The sequence below is a fragment of the Leopardus geoffroyi genome, chromosome B2 (assembly GCF_018350155.1).
Source record: "Leopardus geoffroyi isolate Oge1 chromosome B2, O.geoffroyi_Oge1_pat1.0, whole genome shotgun sequence".
Taxonomy (NCBI): Eukaryota; Metazoa; Chordata; class Mammalia; order Carnivora; family Felidae; genus Leopardus; species Leopardus geoffroyi.
This window is the reverse complement of record NC_059332.1, coordinates 29,490,324-29,506,239: the sequence shown is the minus strand read 5'-3', so window position 1 is coordinate 29,506,239 and position 15,916 is coordinate 29,490,324. Positions and strand designations below refer to the sequence as shown.

Sequence of the window (15,916 nt, the reverse complement as noted above, 5' to 3'; positions counted from 1 at the left end):
CAGAAGACTCAGGAAAAGCTTTTTACCTCTCTCCCTCAACTGGCTAAAAGAATTTAGATAGAGGCCTGAAAGATAAAGAGAGCTATTACACAGATAACCTTTTATCTGAAAGACTTACTCTTGGCAAGGCAAACTTCTGACTCCCAAACTTCGGTTCTTATCTTCCTCTGAATTGACCTCCTCCTCTTTGAAGCCCCAGGCCACTGATCCATTCCCTAGCTCAAGATTGCTTACAAGCCTCAATTGCTTTACTGCCTTGAGTCTCATGGCTTCCTGGGTTCCAGAAGTAGGTAATTAAACTTGTTGTTTTTCCTGTTAATCTATCTTATATCAATTTAATTATTAGACCAGCCAAAGAAGAGACCATTTTTACTGCCCCTACAATACAGTGTGTGTTGAGGCAGGAAGCATTGTGTCCGTGTGTAGTTCATTTTTCCATGTCGTCTTGGCTATTTCAGTAATGACTTTCCTCTTGGGGTGTGTGCGTTTTCTGCGTGCATCTACGAGGGTATAAATGTGCCTGTGTAACTGTAATTTCCTGACTTGCTAGGTCACTATTGTAGCAGTAAGTCCTCCTGCTTCCCAAGAGATGGGACCTGTGGCCCAACCACCTTCTAAGCTATCTGTTGGCCCGTCTCCATCTACCACATGTCCCGACATGTGCCTGAAGTCCGGGAACTCACCCACTCCACTCACAACTCACACACTCACAACACACGCTTGGGCGCCTAAACTTGCATAGGCCACTCCCTCTCTCGGCTTAATCTTCGGAATTTCCAGCTCGCTCCGGCCACCACTCCCAGTCGTGGGTGGAGTCGAAAAGGATCCGCCCATTCCAGGGCGCACAAAAATTGCTCCGCACGACCACGGGTCGTCATTCGGTCTTCCGCCCAGCTCAGCTCACGATGTGTCACTCTCGCAGCTCCCTCCCCACCATGACCGTTCTGCGGGCCCCAACCCCTGTCTCCTCCACCAGCCCCGGACCCCGGCGGGGATCTGGTCCTGAGATCTTCACCTTCGACCCTCTTCCGGAGCCCGCGGTGGCCCCTGCCCCGCGCCCCAGCTCCTCCCGCGGGCATCGAAAGCGCAGCCGTAGGGTCCTGTACCCACGAGTGGTGAGTGTGGAGGAAGTAGGCAGCAGGTGGGGCAGGGCAGCGGGAACAGCCGAACCCCGAGATCTCAGCTAACCTGTTCCCTTCGTTGTCTCTCTTCAGGTCCGGCGCCAGCTGCCAGTCGAGGATCCGAACCCTGCCAAAAGGCTCCTTTTTCTTCTGCTCACCGTCATCTTCTGCCAGATCCTGATGGCTGAAGAGGGTGTGCCGGCACCCTTGACTCCGGAGGACACCTCCAGCGGCGCATCCCCCACGCCCACCCCTGCGCCCCCGGTCCTCGAGTCCCTTAATCTGACCTCTGAGCCCTCGGACTACGCTCTGGACCTCAGCACATTTCTCCAGCAACACCCGGCCGCCTTCTAACCGGGACTCCCCACATCCCCCTCAAAAGAATCCGAAAAACCAAAGAAACACCAGGTGTACCTGGTGCGCGAGAGCGTATCCCAAACTGGGACTTCCGAGGCAATTTTAACTGACAACACTGCAGCGGAGACTCCAGCCCAAGCCTGGGATTAGAGGAGTACCGACACTCCGGGGCGAGACCGGGTGGGGAAGAGCGTCATTAATTTATTTCTTATTGATCCTAATTAATATTTATATATGTATTTATGTATGTTCCCCTAGGTGATGGAGGGGTGTATGTAATATTTATTTTAACTTATGCAGAGGTGTGAGATGTGCCCCCCTACTGAAAATGCAGATCTCTTAGTATTTGAGCTTTGTGGGAAACGTGGAAGCAGGGCTCCCAGAACTTGGGGAGATCCTTCTCCCGAGAAGGAATGGAGAGGATCTGGGTCCTGGAGAGCGCCCGGGCTGAGGCAAGGATGGTGGCGGGTCTGAGGTTTAGGGACTGGTATTCCGTCCTCCAGGATGTCACCTCCGCGGATCTATTGTGTGAGGCTTTGGCGGACTGTTGGGAATAAGGTCCTTGTCCGAGGATCTCCTCGAAGTTGCCCCCAAGGGGTGGCTACAGTGTCAAAGGCCGGTGGGCTATCGGGGGCGGCTGTGGGGTCGCCCGGTATGTTCTGTGAACACAAATAAACTCGATTTACGGTCAGCAGTCATCTGAATGTATCTTTGCAAGCGGCGATTCCCCATTCTTCCTCGGGCCGGCGGGAGGAGCTGGGTCCACGTCCCTAGCGGACGCTCCGCCCCAGGTGACCGGATGCGGTCGTTCTTTGCCAACGCGTGGTTTTCCCAGTTAGCACAGCCGAGCAAATCCGAGATGAAGCAATGTCCCCCGCCCTGGGTTGCCAGGCCCACGGAAGTCACGTCCTGCATCCCGGGGCGGAGCTCGCAGCTGGGGAAGGGCGACGGCGGGGGCGGCCGCCAGCCCAGCAGCCTCGGTAGGCCCGGCTGCTGGCTGGCTGGCTGGCTGGCTGGCTGCGAACCAGAGCGTGGCCTGCCGGGAAAGGGGCGGGCCGAGGGCGCAGGGGTGAGGGGGGCTGGCTCGCCGCGTGGGGCGGGGTCGCGTTTGCCGCAGCAACAGGGTGCGGCCGGGTGAGCTGCGCGGGCGCAGGCCCAGCTTTCCGGAAGGCGGTGCGTCGGGACCGCTGCTCAGTCCCCAGATCGGCTGCGCGCCCCAGCCGTTGCCGAGACCCCAGCCCGGCCGCAGCCAGCGTGCGGGGAGGTGGGTGGGGAGGGGAGATGTAGTCGGGCTGCGGAGGAGCGGGGAGGGTGGCTCAAGGTCTGGGGTCCGCTAGGCGCGGGAGAGCATTATCAGATAAGCGAGAAACTGTCCTCACTGAAGGCGGGACGGGGCAGGGGCAGGGAGTGGCCGTAAGCCGGCGTGGGAGGGAGCCGCTGGGGATCTGTGGGACTGCAGAGGGAAATGTCTTAACGGACCCACGGGTGTGGAAGGGACTGGGCCTTGGAAAGAGAGAGTATTCACTTCTGTGGACCTCGCCCGCAAAGTTTTTCTCTCCCTTTCCTCCAGCTCTAACCTGAGCCATGTTTTTCACCTGTGGCCCAAATGAGGCCATGGTGGTCTCCGGTAAGTAATGTTCTCTTCTCAGCCAGTGCCCCCCAGACTCTTGCGGTCCTGCCTCTGCCCTTTACTCTTCTCCCTACCAGCTCCCCAGCGCCAAGCCTTCTGTCCACCCCACCCCCCATGGCTGCAAGCCACCCATTTGTGATTACCAGTCGCTACCCTTCCAAGGCCCAGACTGTCTCCCCTCCAGCTCCCAGATTTCCTCGTGGGGATTACCCCCCCAACCCCAGTTTTTCAGTCTTCCATATTCTAGCCCTACCCCTCACCACTGCAACTTACTGCCCCCTCACCTTGCAGGTTTCTGCCGAAGCCCCCCAGTCATGGTAGCTGGAGGGCGTGTTTTTGTCCTGCCCTGCATCCAGCAAATCCAGAGGTAAGTAGAAAGAGAACCAGGGAAGGGGAACCCTAGTTTTCTCTCTTTCCTTTTTTTTTTTTCTCACTGTCCACTCCTTTTTCCCATAGGATCTCTCTCAACACACTGACCCTCAATGTCAAGAGTGAAAAGGTTTACACTCGCCATGGGGTCCCCATCTCAGTCACTGGCATTGCCCAGGTGAGGCTTTCAGAGCCTTTCCCCTGATGTCCATTCCTTCATCACCTTCTGTGTCCCCAGACATTAAGAATCTTCTGACCATGGCCTTCCCAACCTCTGGCTGCAGAGAAATTTCTCTGCGAAGTCTCACCTTCTCCAGGGACTCCCGAGGCACTTGACTCTTCCATTCTTTTCCTGCTTCCTACCTGGCTTCATGAGACCTTCACCACACTCACTCTATCCCTATTCTGGCTACAGGTGAAAATCCAGGGGCAGAACAAGGAGATGTTGGCAGCTGCCTGCCAGATGTTCCTGGGGAAGACAGAGGCTGAGATTGCCCACATTGCACTGGAGACTCTGGAGGGCCACCAGAGGGCTATCATGGCCCACATGACTGTGGAGGTGGGCTTGAGGGCAGGGAAAGATCGGGAAGGCATACCAGAGTGAGTTGGGCCTCTGGGCCAAGCTAGTCTGTGGGAGACAGTAGCCAGAGGACTGAGAGCTTAAATTCCTCCTTCCTACCATTCTGTTACCCTAGGAAATCTATAAGGACAGGCAGAAATTCTCAGAGCAAGTTTTCAAAGTGGCCTCCTCAGACCTGGTCAACATGGGCATCAGTGTGGTTAGCTATACCCTGAAGGACATTCATGATGATCAGGTATACCTAGGTGGCTGATCTTCTCCAGTTCCCTGCTCCCATCTCTTAAACCTTCCTGAGGATTCTGATTTCTGCTTCTCTCCCACAGGATTATTTGCACTCTTTAGGGAAGGCTCGAACAGCTCAAGTCCAAAAAGATGCTCGGATTGGGGAAGCAGAAGCCAAAAGAGATGCTGGGATCCGGGTGAGATAGATCCCACTTGGGGGGTCAGTTGGTCACTATGGATTTGTTGGGCATGCAGCGGGAGAGGGGATGGAAGAGGCATATCTCAGTGAGGTCTGGTAGAGCTGGGTTGGCAGAGGACATAGATGAGGCCACGTGCAGGGGAGCCTGGTGAGGAGCAGGCTCTCCCCACGGGGCCTTCCTCTCCCTACTCTGACTTCCTTCCTGATCTCTGTGTGGACAGGAGGCCAAAGCCAAGCAGGAAAAGGTGTCTGCTCAGTACCTGAGTGAGATCGAGATGGCCAAAGCACAGAGAGACTATGAGCTAAAGAAGGCTGCATATGACATCGAGGTCAACACCCGCCGAGCACAGGCTGACTTGGCCTATCAGCTTCAGGTCAGAGCTACCACACTGGGCAGTTCCTCTCAGGCCCTCCATCTCAGGCTACCACACTTTCTCAGATTCTAACTCTGATCCCTTTACTCTGGCTGTCCATTTCTGACCCAACTCCTCCATATGAGGAAGATTTGAAAAACCTAACCATTTCAGTTGAAAAGTAAAGGCCAAGAAGGGATATGGTCAATAGGACTGGTCATATGTTTGGGCAGACTGTTCCCTGTGAAAGGGCACCTGGGTGAATGGGGTGAAGCAGAGCTAGGATCCAGCCCATGCTCTGCTCACCATACTGTGCATTCTGCCACAGGTCAATGGTTCCGCATCCACCCAGGGGAAGGGGCACCTTTTTCTGATTTTCCATGGGCTCACAGCAGCCCTGGTGATCCAAGAAGGGCGTGAGGAAGAAAAACATGGATGTGAGCTTTGAATCCTGCAAAGTGAGATATGGGCAGCTCTTGATACTGCAAGGAGGCATGATCAGTCCTCTTTGTTTGCAGATTCTGTATTTGAGAACTTGCCTACTCAAAAATTTATTGGTAACCCCAGAAACAGTACTTGTGGCACCTTTGTGGTCATTTGCACACAATGCACAGAGCAGTGAAAACTTTGAGTTGCCTAACGTGCAGCGGAGGTTGAACAAGATGTTCTGCCTTCCTGTTTCAGCTCTCGTAAGGTAAACTGTCTTTTTCACAGTATATTTACTGCCACGTTTTTTGCATTTTTGTACTTTTTGTTGGTGATTTTGCTGTTTAAAATGGCCCCCAAGCGTACTGCTAAAGTGCTAAGTATTTCTAAGTGCAAGGAGGCTGTGATATGCCTATAGAGAAAATACATGTGTTAGATAAGCTTCTTTCAGACAGGAGTTATAGTGCTTTTGGCTATGAGTTCGCTGTTAATGAATTAACAATGTATATTACATAAGGTATCTTTCAACAGAAACACATGTAAAACAAGGACATATACTAATCTGTTGATGAAAATGTTGTGACCAAGGGCTCACAGGAACCTAACAGCAAAATAAGTATTTGCTAATTCAGTATTCATGGCTACTCTATAGAACAGATCTACCACAAATAATGAAAATCAACTGTATTTTGAGACCTTTACCCAGAGGATGGCAATATTATGAAATTTGGTTTTGCCAAGAATTGGTACAGGCTAAAAGCCTAATGAAGTGCAAAACCTCTTTAGTTTATGATGTTAAATTCCTGGTGGTTTGACAGGTAATTGAGTATAGTGAGTGCTTTGCTCCTCAGCATGGTCTGCCTACCAGCAGCATCAGCATCAGCATCAGCATCACTGTGGAACTTGTTAGATACAAAATCTCAGGCTCCAGTCCTACTGACTGAATCAGAATCTGCATTTTTTTTTTTTTTTAAGTAGGCTGCAGACCCAGTGTGGGACATGAATGCACGACCCTGAGGTCAAGAGTCACATGCTTTACCAACTGGGCTAGCCAGGTGCCCCCAAAGCCTGCATTTTTAACAAAATCCCCAGGAGATTCATGTACACACTGGAGTTTGAAAAGCATTAACATTGTGGAAACCATTTGCTTGAGTGGTCCTTAACCTTCTAAAAATGGCTTTATTTGTCTGAAGATCAAAGGATTGAGCTGATTTTGGCTCTGTTCCAGCTTTTATGAGTTCTTTATTTTGTGCCAGGCTTTGTGCTAGGTGCTCATGAAATAAGGATTCATTCAATAAATATGTATTAAGTGCCTACTATGTGCCAGACATTGTTTTGGAGGTAAGTATATAAGGCAGAAAAGATTCCTGCCCTTGTGGAGCTTACATTATAACACAGGAAACAGCTAATAAGCAAGTACATAATTTTTATGGGTTCTTGTTTAAGTGCTATGATAGAAATACACAGAGTGAGCAAAAAACAGTGGAGAGGTACTATATTAGGTTAGGGGTGATCCAAGAAAGCTTCAGTGAGGAAGTGATTTATGAGATAAACCTGAAGATGAGAAGGAGCCAGCAATGTAAAGAGTTGTGGACCAAGAACATTCTAGGCCAATGCTGTTCAAATAGAACTTTCTATGGTGATGGAAGTGCTGTAAATCTGTGCTGTGATTTTTTTTTTTACACATTTTTTAATTGTTTTTATTCGTTTTCAAGTTTATTTATTTTTGAGAGAGAGAGACACACACACACAATGCAAGTGGGGGAGGGGCAGAGAGAGAGGGATACATAGAATCTGAAGCAGGCTCCAGGCTCTGAGCTGTCAGCACAGAGTCCAATGTGGGACTTGAACTCACGAACTGCGAGATCATGACCTGAGCTGAAGTCGGATGCTTGACCACTGAGCCACCCAGGCATCTCTGTGCTGTGATGTTCAGTGCTTCAAATGTGGCTAGTGAAATGTAGGAACAGAACTTTTAATTGTATTTAATATTAATTTAAATATAAATAGCCGTATGTGGCTAGGCAGAGGACCATCATGTGCAAAGGCCCTGAGGTAGGAAAGCTTGGTATATCCCAGGAACAGAAAGGAGGGCTCTGATCTGGTGTGGCTGGTATGCAGTGAGATGGCAAGGTAGGCATGGCCAGGTCACATAGGGTTCAGGTGGTCGTGATGGAGACTTAGAATTCAAAACCCAGTAGAATGCTATTGGAGAACTTTTTTTTTTTTGAGAAAGAGTGTACACACAAGAGCAGGGGAAGATGAGAGAGAGGGGGAGAGAGAATCCCAAGAATGCTCCACACTACCAGTGCGGAGCCCAGTGCAGGGCTCGACCCCACGAAACATGAGATCATGACCTGCGTCAAAACCAAGAGTCAGACGCTCATCTGACTGAGGCACTTAGGTGTCCCATACTATTGGAGAACTCTAAGCAATGTGGTGCCATGGTCTAATTTACATTTTCACAAGGATCAGTCTGGCTGCTATGTGGAGAATTGATTGTCAGAAGACAAGAGAGGAAGCAGGAATTTAAGTTGGAAGCTTTCTCAAAGATGATGGATTGAATAAATATAGTTAATTGCACTCCCTCTAAAACCTCACTAAAACCACATAGAGTGATTTTTGAAAAGAAAGGGAAGACGAAAACAGATGCAGAGAATAGAATCAGAAGGAACAGAAAGCATAATATCATTTTGGAAGCCAGAAAGCCATCATAATTGACTAAGCCAGTCTGAGACAGCTGAGCCAGAGCCGCAGGGAGAAACAATGTAATCAGCTGAGGCTCGGGAGATAGCAGCAACAGGTGCCTCTGGAGTTGTGATGAGACTGTTGAAATGAGGAGAAATGAGGTAAATGTGATAAAAAGTCACTTCTCAGCTCCTCTCTGGCTCCCTATGTCTTTGGTCATAGGCCCTTCTTTGCCCTAGTAGACATTGGGAAGTTTATTATCTGACAAGAGAAAACTAGAGGATATGATATGAGCCAGCTAGGCACAGGTGAGGGCCTGGTACTTTATCAATGACAGGCACGATGTGACTGACCATTGAATACTAAATGCTGACAGCCTCCCCTAACTCCCTTACCCCATTTGCCCCCCAGACCCTCCATCTTCCAAAGAAGACATCAGAAGACCATGCTGGGGAACATGACCAATCCAAAGGGAAAGGCTTAAAGATTCTGAATCAGAGGTTCCTCAGCAGGTGACCTGCCCAATCACCCTAGAGTGAAGCTCAAAGTCAACAAGCTTTATCCACATGCCCACAGTTTCCTTTCACTGTTTTAAACCTCCTTTACTGTGAGCAGACAGCCAAGAATTACCTGATATATGAGGGAATACTGCAACATGGAAGACTGAGACCAAAACCACAAACAGCAAAGTGATTTGAAGGATATATATACTATGCAGGGATAAGAAAGTTTAAAAAAAAATTTTAATACCCCCAGTGAGATAAGAGGAAAATTCACATCCAGAAAATCAGGACATAGAACAGAAAACAAAAAAAGAGCTCTTAGGGGTGCCTGGGTGGCTCAGTCAGTTAAACGTCTGATCTTGATCAGGTCATGATCTCACGGTTCCTGAGATTGAGCGCCGCATCAGGCTCTGCACTGACGTGTGGAGCCTACTGGGGATTCTCGGTCTCCCCCTCTCTTTGCCCCTTCCCCACTTATATTCTCTCAAAAATAATATAAATAAACATATAAATAAAAGAGCTCCTAGGGGTGCCTGGGTAGTTCAGTTGGTTGCATGTCTGACTTCAGTTCAGGTCAAGATCTCACGGTTTGTGTGTTTGAGCCCTGTGTTGGGCTCTGTGCTGACAGCTCCGAACCTGGACCCTGCTTCAGATTCTGTGTCTCCCTCTCTCTTTGCCCCTCCCCCACTGGTGTGTGCGTGTGTGCTCTCACTCTCTCAAAAATAAAAAATAATAATTAAAAATAAGTAAATAATTAAAAGAGCTCCTAGAAATTAATAAGATGGGAGAAATGAGGGCGGAAATCACATTGAAAGAAATTCTATTCAAGGGATTTATTAACCTAATTCTAATAAATTATTCTAATTTTAATAAATTCATTAATCCTAATCTGTAGATTTATTAATCTAATAAATCAACAGAACAAAGTAACTGGGAGGAAAATTGCCAATGGAAAACATTTTTATTTTATTTTATTTTATTTTTTAATTTTTTTTTTTAACCTTTATTTATTTTTGAGACAGAGAGAGACAGAGCATGAACGGGGGAGGGTCAGAGAGAGGGAGACACAGAATCAGAAACAGGCTCCAGGCTCTGAGCCATCAGCACAGAGCCCGACGCGGGGCTCGAACTCAGGGACCGCGAGATCACGACCTGAGCTGAAGTCGGCCGCTTAACCGACTGAGCCACCCAGGCGCCCCTGGAAAACATTTTTAAATGGTTATTCTGAAAGGTATGACTTTCTAGGTTGAAACCGTCTACCAAGTATGTAATACAATGAATGAAAAACAACTACACTGTGAAATTTCAGAACATGGAGAACAAAGAAAGGATCTAAAAGCTTCCACAGAAAAAGAACAGATCTCAAAGGGTCAGCCATCAAAATGACTTCAGATTTCTCAAGAAACTAGAAGACCATGGAGAAATGCTTTCAAAATTCATGGAAAATGAATTCTAAAGTTTACTTACTTACTTTGAGAGAGAGAGAGAGAAACAAGTGAGGGAGAGACAGAGAGGGAGAGAGAGAGATTCCCAAGTAGGCTGAGCTGACACAACGTGGGGCTCAAACCCATGAACTGTGAGATCACGACCTGAGCTGAAATCAAAAGTCGGACGCTTAACTGACTGATCCACCCAGGTGTCCCCCCCCAACCTTTTTAAAACTTTATTTATTTATTTTGGGAAAATGAATTTTAACATAATAACTTGTACTCAACCTAATTGTCATTCAAATAGAAAGGTAGGGAAAAAAAGCCTCAGAAAAGCAAGATCTCAAAAACTTATTGTCCATATGCTCTTTCTGAGGAAGCTGCTGGGGGTTATTTCATCAAAAGGTGGGCTTAAACAGGAGGGGTGCCTGAGTGGCTCAGTGGGTTGAGCGTCAAACTTCTGCTCAGGTCATGATCTCATGGTTTGTGGGTTCAAGCCCTGCATTAGGCTCTGGGCTGACAGCTCAGAGCCTGGAGCCTGCTTCAGATTCTGTGTCTCCCTCTCTGCCCCTCCCCTGCTCTCACTCTGTTTCTCACATTGTCTCAAAAATAAACAACATTTAAAAAAAAAAAAAAAAGTGGGCTTAAAGCGGGCAGGAGGGACTCCAACACAGAGAGATCCTGCACTCTGGGGTAGAGAGCAACTAGTCCAGTTTGGAACCTGTTTGGAATTTTAGGGTCAAAGACACTGGAGGGTGCCATACTCAGAAGCACTGTTCTTGAGTGAACAGATGGCTGCATTAGAGGCTGGGCACCATCTCTGGTATTGATAAGACCCACAGGGATGTTGGTACATGGCTGAGCCAGAGCAGTGAGATAATAAAGACACATGTTTTTCTCTGGTACCTCTCACCAAAATCTTGGCAAGAGCCTTCTGATCTCTACTCTACAAGGAATTAGAAAAAGAAATATGCCTAAATAAGAGGAATTCTATATTTACACATTCTTGTAGATGCTTTGAATGTCCCTGGGAGAAGAATACACAAGAAGCTGGTCACAATGGTTGCTTCTGGGGAAAGGAACAAGGTGGTTTGAGGAAATAAGTGGATGGAAGCCTTGCTTATCATTATTCGTTTTTTTTTTCTTTTGAATTTGTACCATATGCAAAAAATAAAAGTGAAAAAGATACATACATACACCCGCCCCCGCCCCCACCCCAAGCCAGTAGGCAGCTGTTGGCAGGTCAGGCTAGAGTTGAGGGTGACTTGCAGGAAGTTTACTGGAGTACAGATGGAGAGAAGTACATGGGTTTGAGTGAGCCTAAAGGTGGAAGACGGCCACTGCACCAGAGCCCTCCAGTGCTCGTACTCTAGCAGTGGACACTGTGGAGAAATAGACTAATAGGGGAGCTCAACAGAGGGAAACTTAGCATGGCCAAGGGAGAACAGGGACTGGATCCCAGCCCTACGCATCTCTTGATGCTGAGGCTGCTTAGAAAATGCCCTACCCTTGATATTGCCTCTGAGAAGGATCAGGCCATCCCCCAAGCTATGATTGGGATCCATATGGGAAATGGACTTTGCTGGGCTGGCTGAACCCGCCAAGGACTAACTTCATGTGCCTACTCTGTTTATATCTCTCTCCGGAGCTCTGGCTTCTCTCTGCGGTTCCTGGGAACTTGCCCTTCAGCCCTGATGTTGAGCATCACTCCTACCCAGGTGGCCAAGACTAAGCAGCAGATCGAGGAGCAGCGGGTACAGGTGCAGGTGGTGGAGCGGGCCCAGCAGGTGGCAGTGCAGGAACAGGAGATCGCCCGCCGAGAGAAGGAGCTGGAGGCCCGAGTTCGGAAGCCAGCCGAGGCTGAGCGCTACAAGCTGGAGCGCCTAGCTGAGGCAGAGAAGTAAATGCCCCTTCCCAGGCCCCATCCTGGATCCTTTACCATGTGGGTGCCCCCAGATGAAGAACTGAGTTCTATGGAACTCGGGTTACATGAGCCCCTGTCTCTCCAATGGGGTCTGCCTTTTGCCCCTCCTCAGCCCCTCCCTCCCCTTCTGTGCCCAGGTCTCAACTGATTATGCAGGCTGAGGCAGAAGCTGAATCTGTGAAGGTGAGTTAAGAGGGGCCCTTGCTGGCTTGTGGAGGGAGTAGGGGTTGCTGTATCAGCTGGGGTTCCTTATCCTTAACTACAGCCATCAGTACCACAACTTTCCTGTACCCTTCTCAGATGCGTGGGGAGGCTGAGGCCTTTGCCATAGGGGTTCGAGCCCGGGCCGAGGCTGAGCAGATGGCCAAGAAAGCGGAAGCATTCCAGCTGTACCAGGAGGCTGCTCAGCTGGACATGCTGCTGGAGAAGCTGCCCCAGGTCTGGAGGTTGTGTGGGCACCAGGAGAGGAACAGAACCAGGGAGTGTAGGGTGGGCGGAAATGGAAAGGGAAATGGAAAGGGAAAGGGAAATGGAAAGGGAAATGGAAAGGGAATGTAGGGTGGGCTTGGGGAGAACCAGGCTAGGGGACCATAAATTAGGGGTGGGAATTATAAGCCAGCAACCAAAGCAAGGAAGGATGATCTTTACAAAGTGAAGCAGATCAAGGATCTTGAAGCCCAGGGTAAGGCGTTTTAGGAAGGAGTGTGGTCAGACCACAGGTGCTGAGTGGGCATCTCTCACCTACCAGGTAGCAGAGGAGATCAGTGGTCCCTTGACCTCTGCCAAAAAGATCACACTGGTGTCCAGTGGAGGCGGGGCCATGGGGGCGGCCAAAGTGACAGGGGAAGTACTGGACATACTGAGCCGCTTGCCAGAGAGCGTGGAAAGACTCACAGGCGTCAGCATCTCCCAGGTGAGGGTCTGTAGGGTGGGAGCTGTGGAACAGAATTTCTGGGTTCCTGGGGCATGTGATGCAGCGGGCCTAGTAGTGGGACCAGCACTAAGGAGGCTTGGGGACCATTGACATTTTTGTTTTCTGTGTGCCAGACACACTGCTAAGCTTCTACACATATAGTTTGTTTTTTAAAATCAAAGTATCCTTTGGGTAAGTAGTATTTTACAAAGTAAAGAAACAACTTCCAATATGTTAAGGAACTTAGCCCCTGTCATACAGCTGGTGAAGCTAGCCTTTAAACCCAGGCTGACCATCCTCTAGAGCCTTGTGGCCCCACTAGCACAAGAAACTAGTTGCAGCCTGTTGACAATTAATTCCAAGGCATATTACTGCTTTTCTTGGTGTCTGTTTATTCACCTATAGATTATGGTAGAGGTCAGAAAGCAGGCCCTGGAACCAGACTGTTCTGGTGTGAATCCTGGCTTCAGTGCCTGCTAGCTGTGATCTTAGACAAGTTCTCTACTTCCCTGTACCTCATTCCTCACCTTAAAATCATATTAATAATACTATTTACTATGTTGAATTGCTGAGGGGATTTTATATATATATATACACACACACACACACATATATATATATATATATAAAATATGGGGTACCTGGATGGCCAGTCGATTGAGCGTCCAGCTTCAGCTCAGGTCATGATCTCACGATTTGTAAGTTCAAGCCCCACATCAGGCTCGCTGCTGTCAGCTCAGAGCCAGCTTCAGATCCTCTGTCTCCCTCTCTCTTCTGCCCCTCCCCCGTTCCTGTTCTGTTGCTCAAAAATGAATAAACATTAAAAAAAAAAAAAAAATATATATATATATATATAGAGAGAGAGAGAGAGGGGGGGGGGGTGCCTGGGTGGTTCAGTTGGTTACAGTTGGTTAAGTGTCTAACTCTTATTCCAGCTCAGGTCATGATCTCAGTTTTGAGTTCGAACCCTACATTAGGCTCTGTGCTGACAGTGCAAAACCTGGATGGGATTCTCTCTCCCTCTCTCTCTGGCCCTCCCCTGCTCTCTCTCTCTCTCTCTCTCTCAAAAAATAAAAATTAAAAATATATAGAAGTGCCCTTCAAGTTAGTTTCCTTGGAGCCTTCTTGAGGCCTTCATTGAAAGCACTGAGAGATTAGGAGCTGAGGAGGGTCTGTGAAAGGGCTCTGGCCCTCTCCGCTCCTCTTCAGTGATATGTTGCTGTACATGGGTCCTAATGACCACTTGACAAGAGGGTAGGGTAGGGTGGCAGAAAAAAAACTTCTTAGAAGACTCCTGGAAATGCATGTCCTCCCTTCAGCCTTCATCCAAATGGGGAGCTGGGAGAACAGGGTACCTGGTTCCCAAGTGTCATCACCATTGTCTTTTTGCCAGGTTAACCACAAGCCTTTGCGAACAGCTTGAGCCGTCAACCTTCGCTGATGCCTAGCCTCATGGCTCAAGTTGCCAGAATGGTTCCCACACTGCATGTACAACTGGCTTCCCTGAGCATGTCCTTTGACATTGGGGTCCCACCCCTCATCTCCTTGCCAAATTGCCTGTGCCTTGCCTTGAAGGGGAATGGTTGCTCCCTTTGCCAACCCTACACTGCCAAGAGTATCGGTCCCCCAGGGTTCCCATGCCAGTCTTCTGATTATCCTACTCACCCGGCTTATTTAACTTCCTAATTACACTGTGTGAGCCTATTGTCTAGAATTTTCCTGACCCAAACTTGAGAGATGGCCTGGAGGTTCGCAACTTTGTCAAATCAATTGCTGTTAAGAAGCACTAACACTAGAGTGTCTGGGTGGCTCAGTCAGTTAAGCATTCGACTTCAGCTCAGGTCATGATCTTGCGGTTTGTGGATTCAAGCCCTGCATTGGGTTCTGTGTTGACAGCTTGGAGCCTGGAGCCTGCTGTGGATTCTGTGTCTCCCTGTCTCTCTGCCCCTCCCCTGCTCACACTCTCTCAAAAACAGAAAAAATTACAAATTACAAATACTGATGAACAATTAATAAAGCAGAATTCATTCAAAATGAATGCTAGTATGTAGCTTATTCCCTTCATTCAGTAGACTTTTGGGGCACCTGGGTGGCTCAGTCAGTTAAGCATCCAACTTCAGTTCAGGTCATGATCTTGCCATTCCGGAGTTCAACCCCCGAATTGAGCTCAGTGCTGGTATCTCAGAGCCTGGAGCCTGTTTCAGATTCTGTGTCTCCTTCTCTCTCTGCCCCTCCCCCACTCATGCTCACGCTCGCTCTCTCTCAAAAATAAACATTAAAAATTTTAAGGGGCGCCTGAGTGGCTCAGTTGGTTAAGTGACTCACTTTGGCTCAGGTCATGATCTCACGGTTCCTGCATTTGAGCCCCACATGCTGACAGCTCAGAGCCTGGCGCTGGCTTCGGATTCTGTGGCTCCATCTCTCTCTCTGCCCCTCCCCAACTCGTGCTCTCTCTCAAAAACAAAAAAGATACAAAAAAATTTTTTTAAATACTTTTTAGAATGGGAGAAGTTACTTATACACTGTTAAAGTTGCACAACTTTTTTTTTCCTGCAAAAGTTGGCTACAGGCAGAAAGCATGCTGAAATGAAAGGAATGGAGAGAACTGCACTAGTCCCCAGAATTACTGAAAATAGGGCCAAGGAAAATTATGTTAACTTAAATTTCTAAGGTAGCTTTGAGACTTATTTTGTGTACTTAGAAGCATGGGGTAGGTTTTAGGTGTAAGTCACTTTAGACCATGACGTGGCATCCCTCACTAGTTATCTTTCCCTTGTGTTAACTGAGAAAATGCCAAAGGGTAACAGAAAACAGGACACAGAGCCATAACCCAAATGAACCCTGGATGTGCTATACTTTGGAAGTGGTGCAGTAGTAGCTTCCAACTCTTCATTCATGAGATTCTCCCAGACTACAGTTAAAACAGATTGCTGTAGTCAACTGGTTTCTGGTTTAGTACATCCCAGTAGGCCTGAGGATCTGCATTTCTATAAGTTCCAAGAGGATGTTGATGCCTGCTGGTCTGGGAACCAGTTACACACTAACATTCATCTCAGTTCCCATTTCTGCCCATAGATCCTGCATCTGAGCCTATGCCTATCCCAGTTACTGAGACTGGTAGTAAGGATGGTGGGGTGGTTTGGGTACTAGGGCTAAGAAATGAAAGTCAATTAAGTATAAGGATATTCTCGTCAGCTTATGGAA

At 48.4% G+C, this 15,916-nt stretch overlaps 2 protein-coding genes across 4 annotated transcripts; both read left to right on the top strand.

Annotated features, from left to right (window-relative positions):
* Positions 1-540: 540 nt before the first annotated feature.
* On the top strand, positions 541-2,172 carry IER3 (immediate early response 3). The gene is made up of 2 exons (XM_045500653.1): positions 541-1,115; positions 1,215-2,172. The coding sequence occupies exons 1-2, from the start codon at positions 906-908 to the stop codon at positions 1,473-1,475; spliced, it is 471 nt and encodes a 156-aa protein (XP_045356609.1). The 5' UTR covers positions 541-905; the 3' UTR covers positions 1,476-2,172.
* Positions 2,173-2,349: 177 nt separating this feature from the next.
* Positions 2,350-14,750, top strand: FLOT1 (flotillin 1). Of its 3 annotated transcripts, none has more exons than XM_045500650.1 (13): positions 2,350-2,458; positions 3,049-3,105; positions 3,400-3,475; positions 3,565-3,655; positions 3,893-4,036; positions 4,173-4,292; positions 4,381-4,476; positions 4,700-4,852; positions 11,594-11,775; positions 11,937-11,982; positions 12,100-12,237; positions 12,548-12,712; positions 14,106-14,750. In XM_045500650.1, exons 2-13 carry the CDS (start codon positions 3,063-3,065, stop codon positions 14,133-14,135), a joined length of 1,284 nt encoding a protein of 427 aa, XP_045356606.1. In that variant the 5' UTR covers positions 2,350-2,458; positions 3,049-3,062; the 3' UTR covers positions 14,136-14,750. The 3 variants fall into 3 exon arrangements, with proteins under 3 accessions (XP_045356606.1, XP_045356605.1, XP_045356608.1); XM_045500649.1 differs by having other exon boundaries at positions 2,425-2,742; XM_045500652.1 differs by lacking the exons at positions 2,350-2,458; positions 4,173-4,292 and adding an exon at positions 2,550-2,742.
* The last annotated feature ends 1,166 nt before the right edge of the window (positions 14,751-15,916 follow it).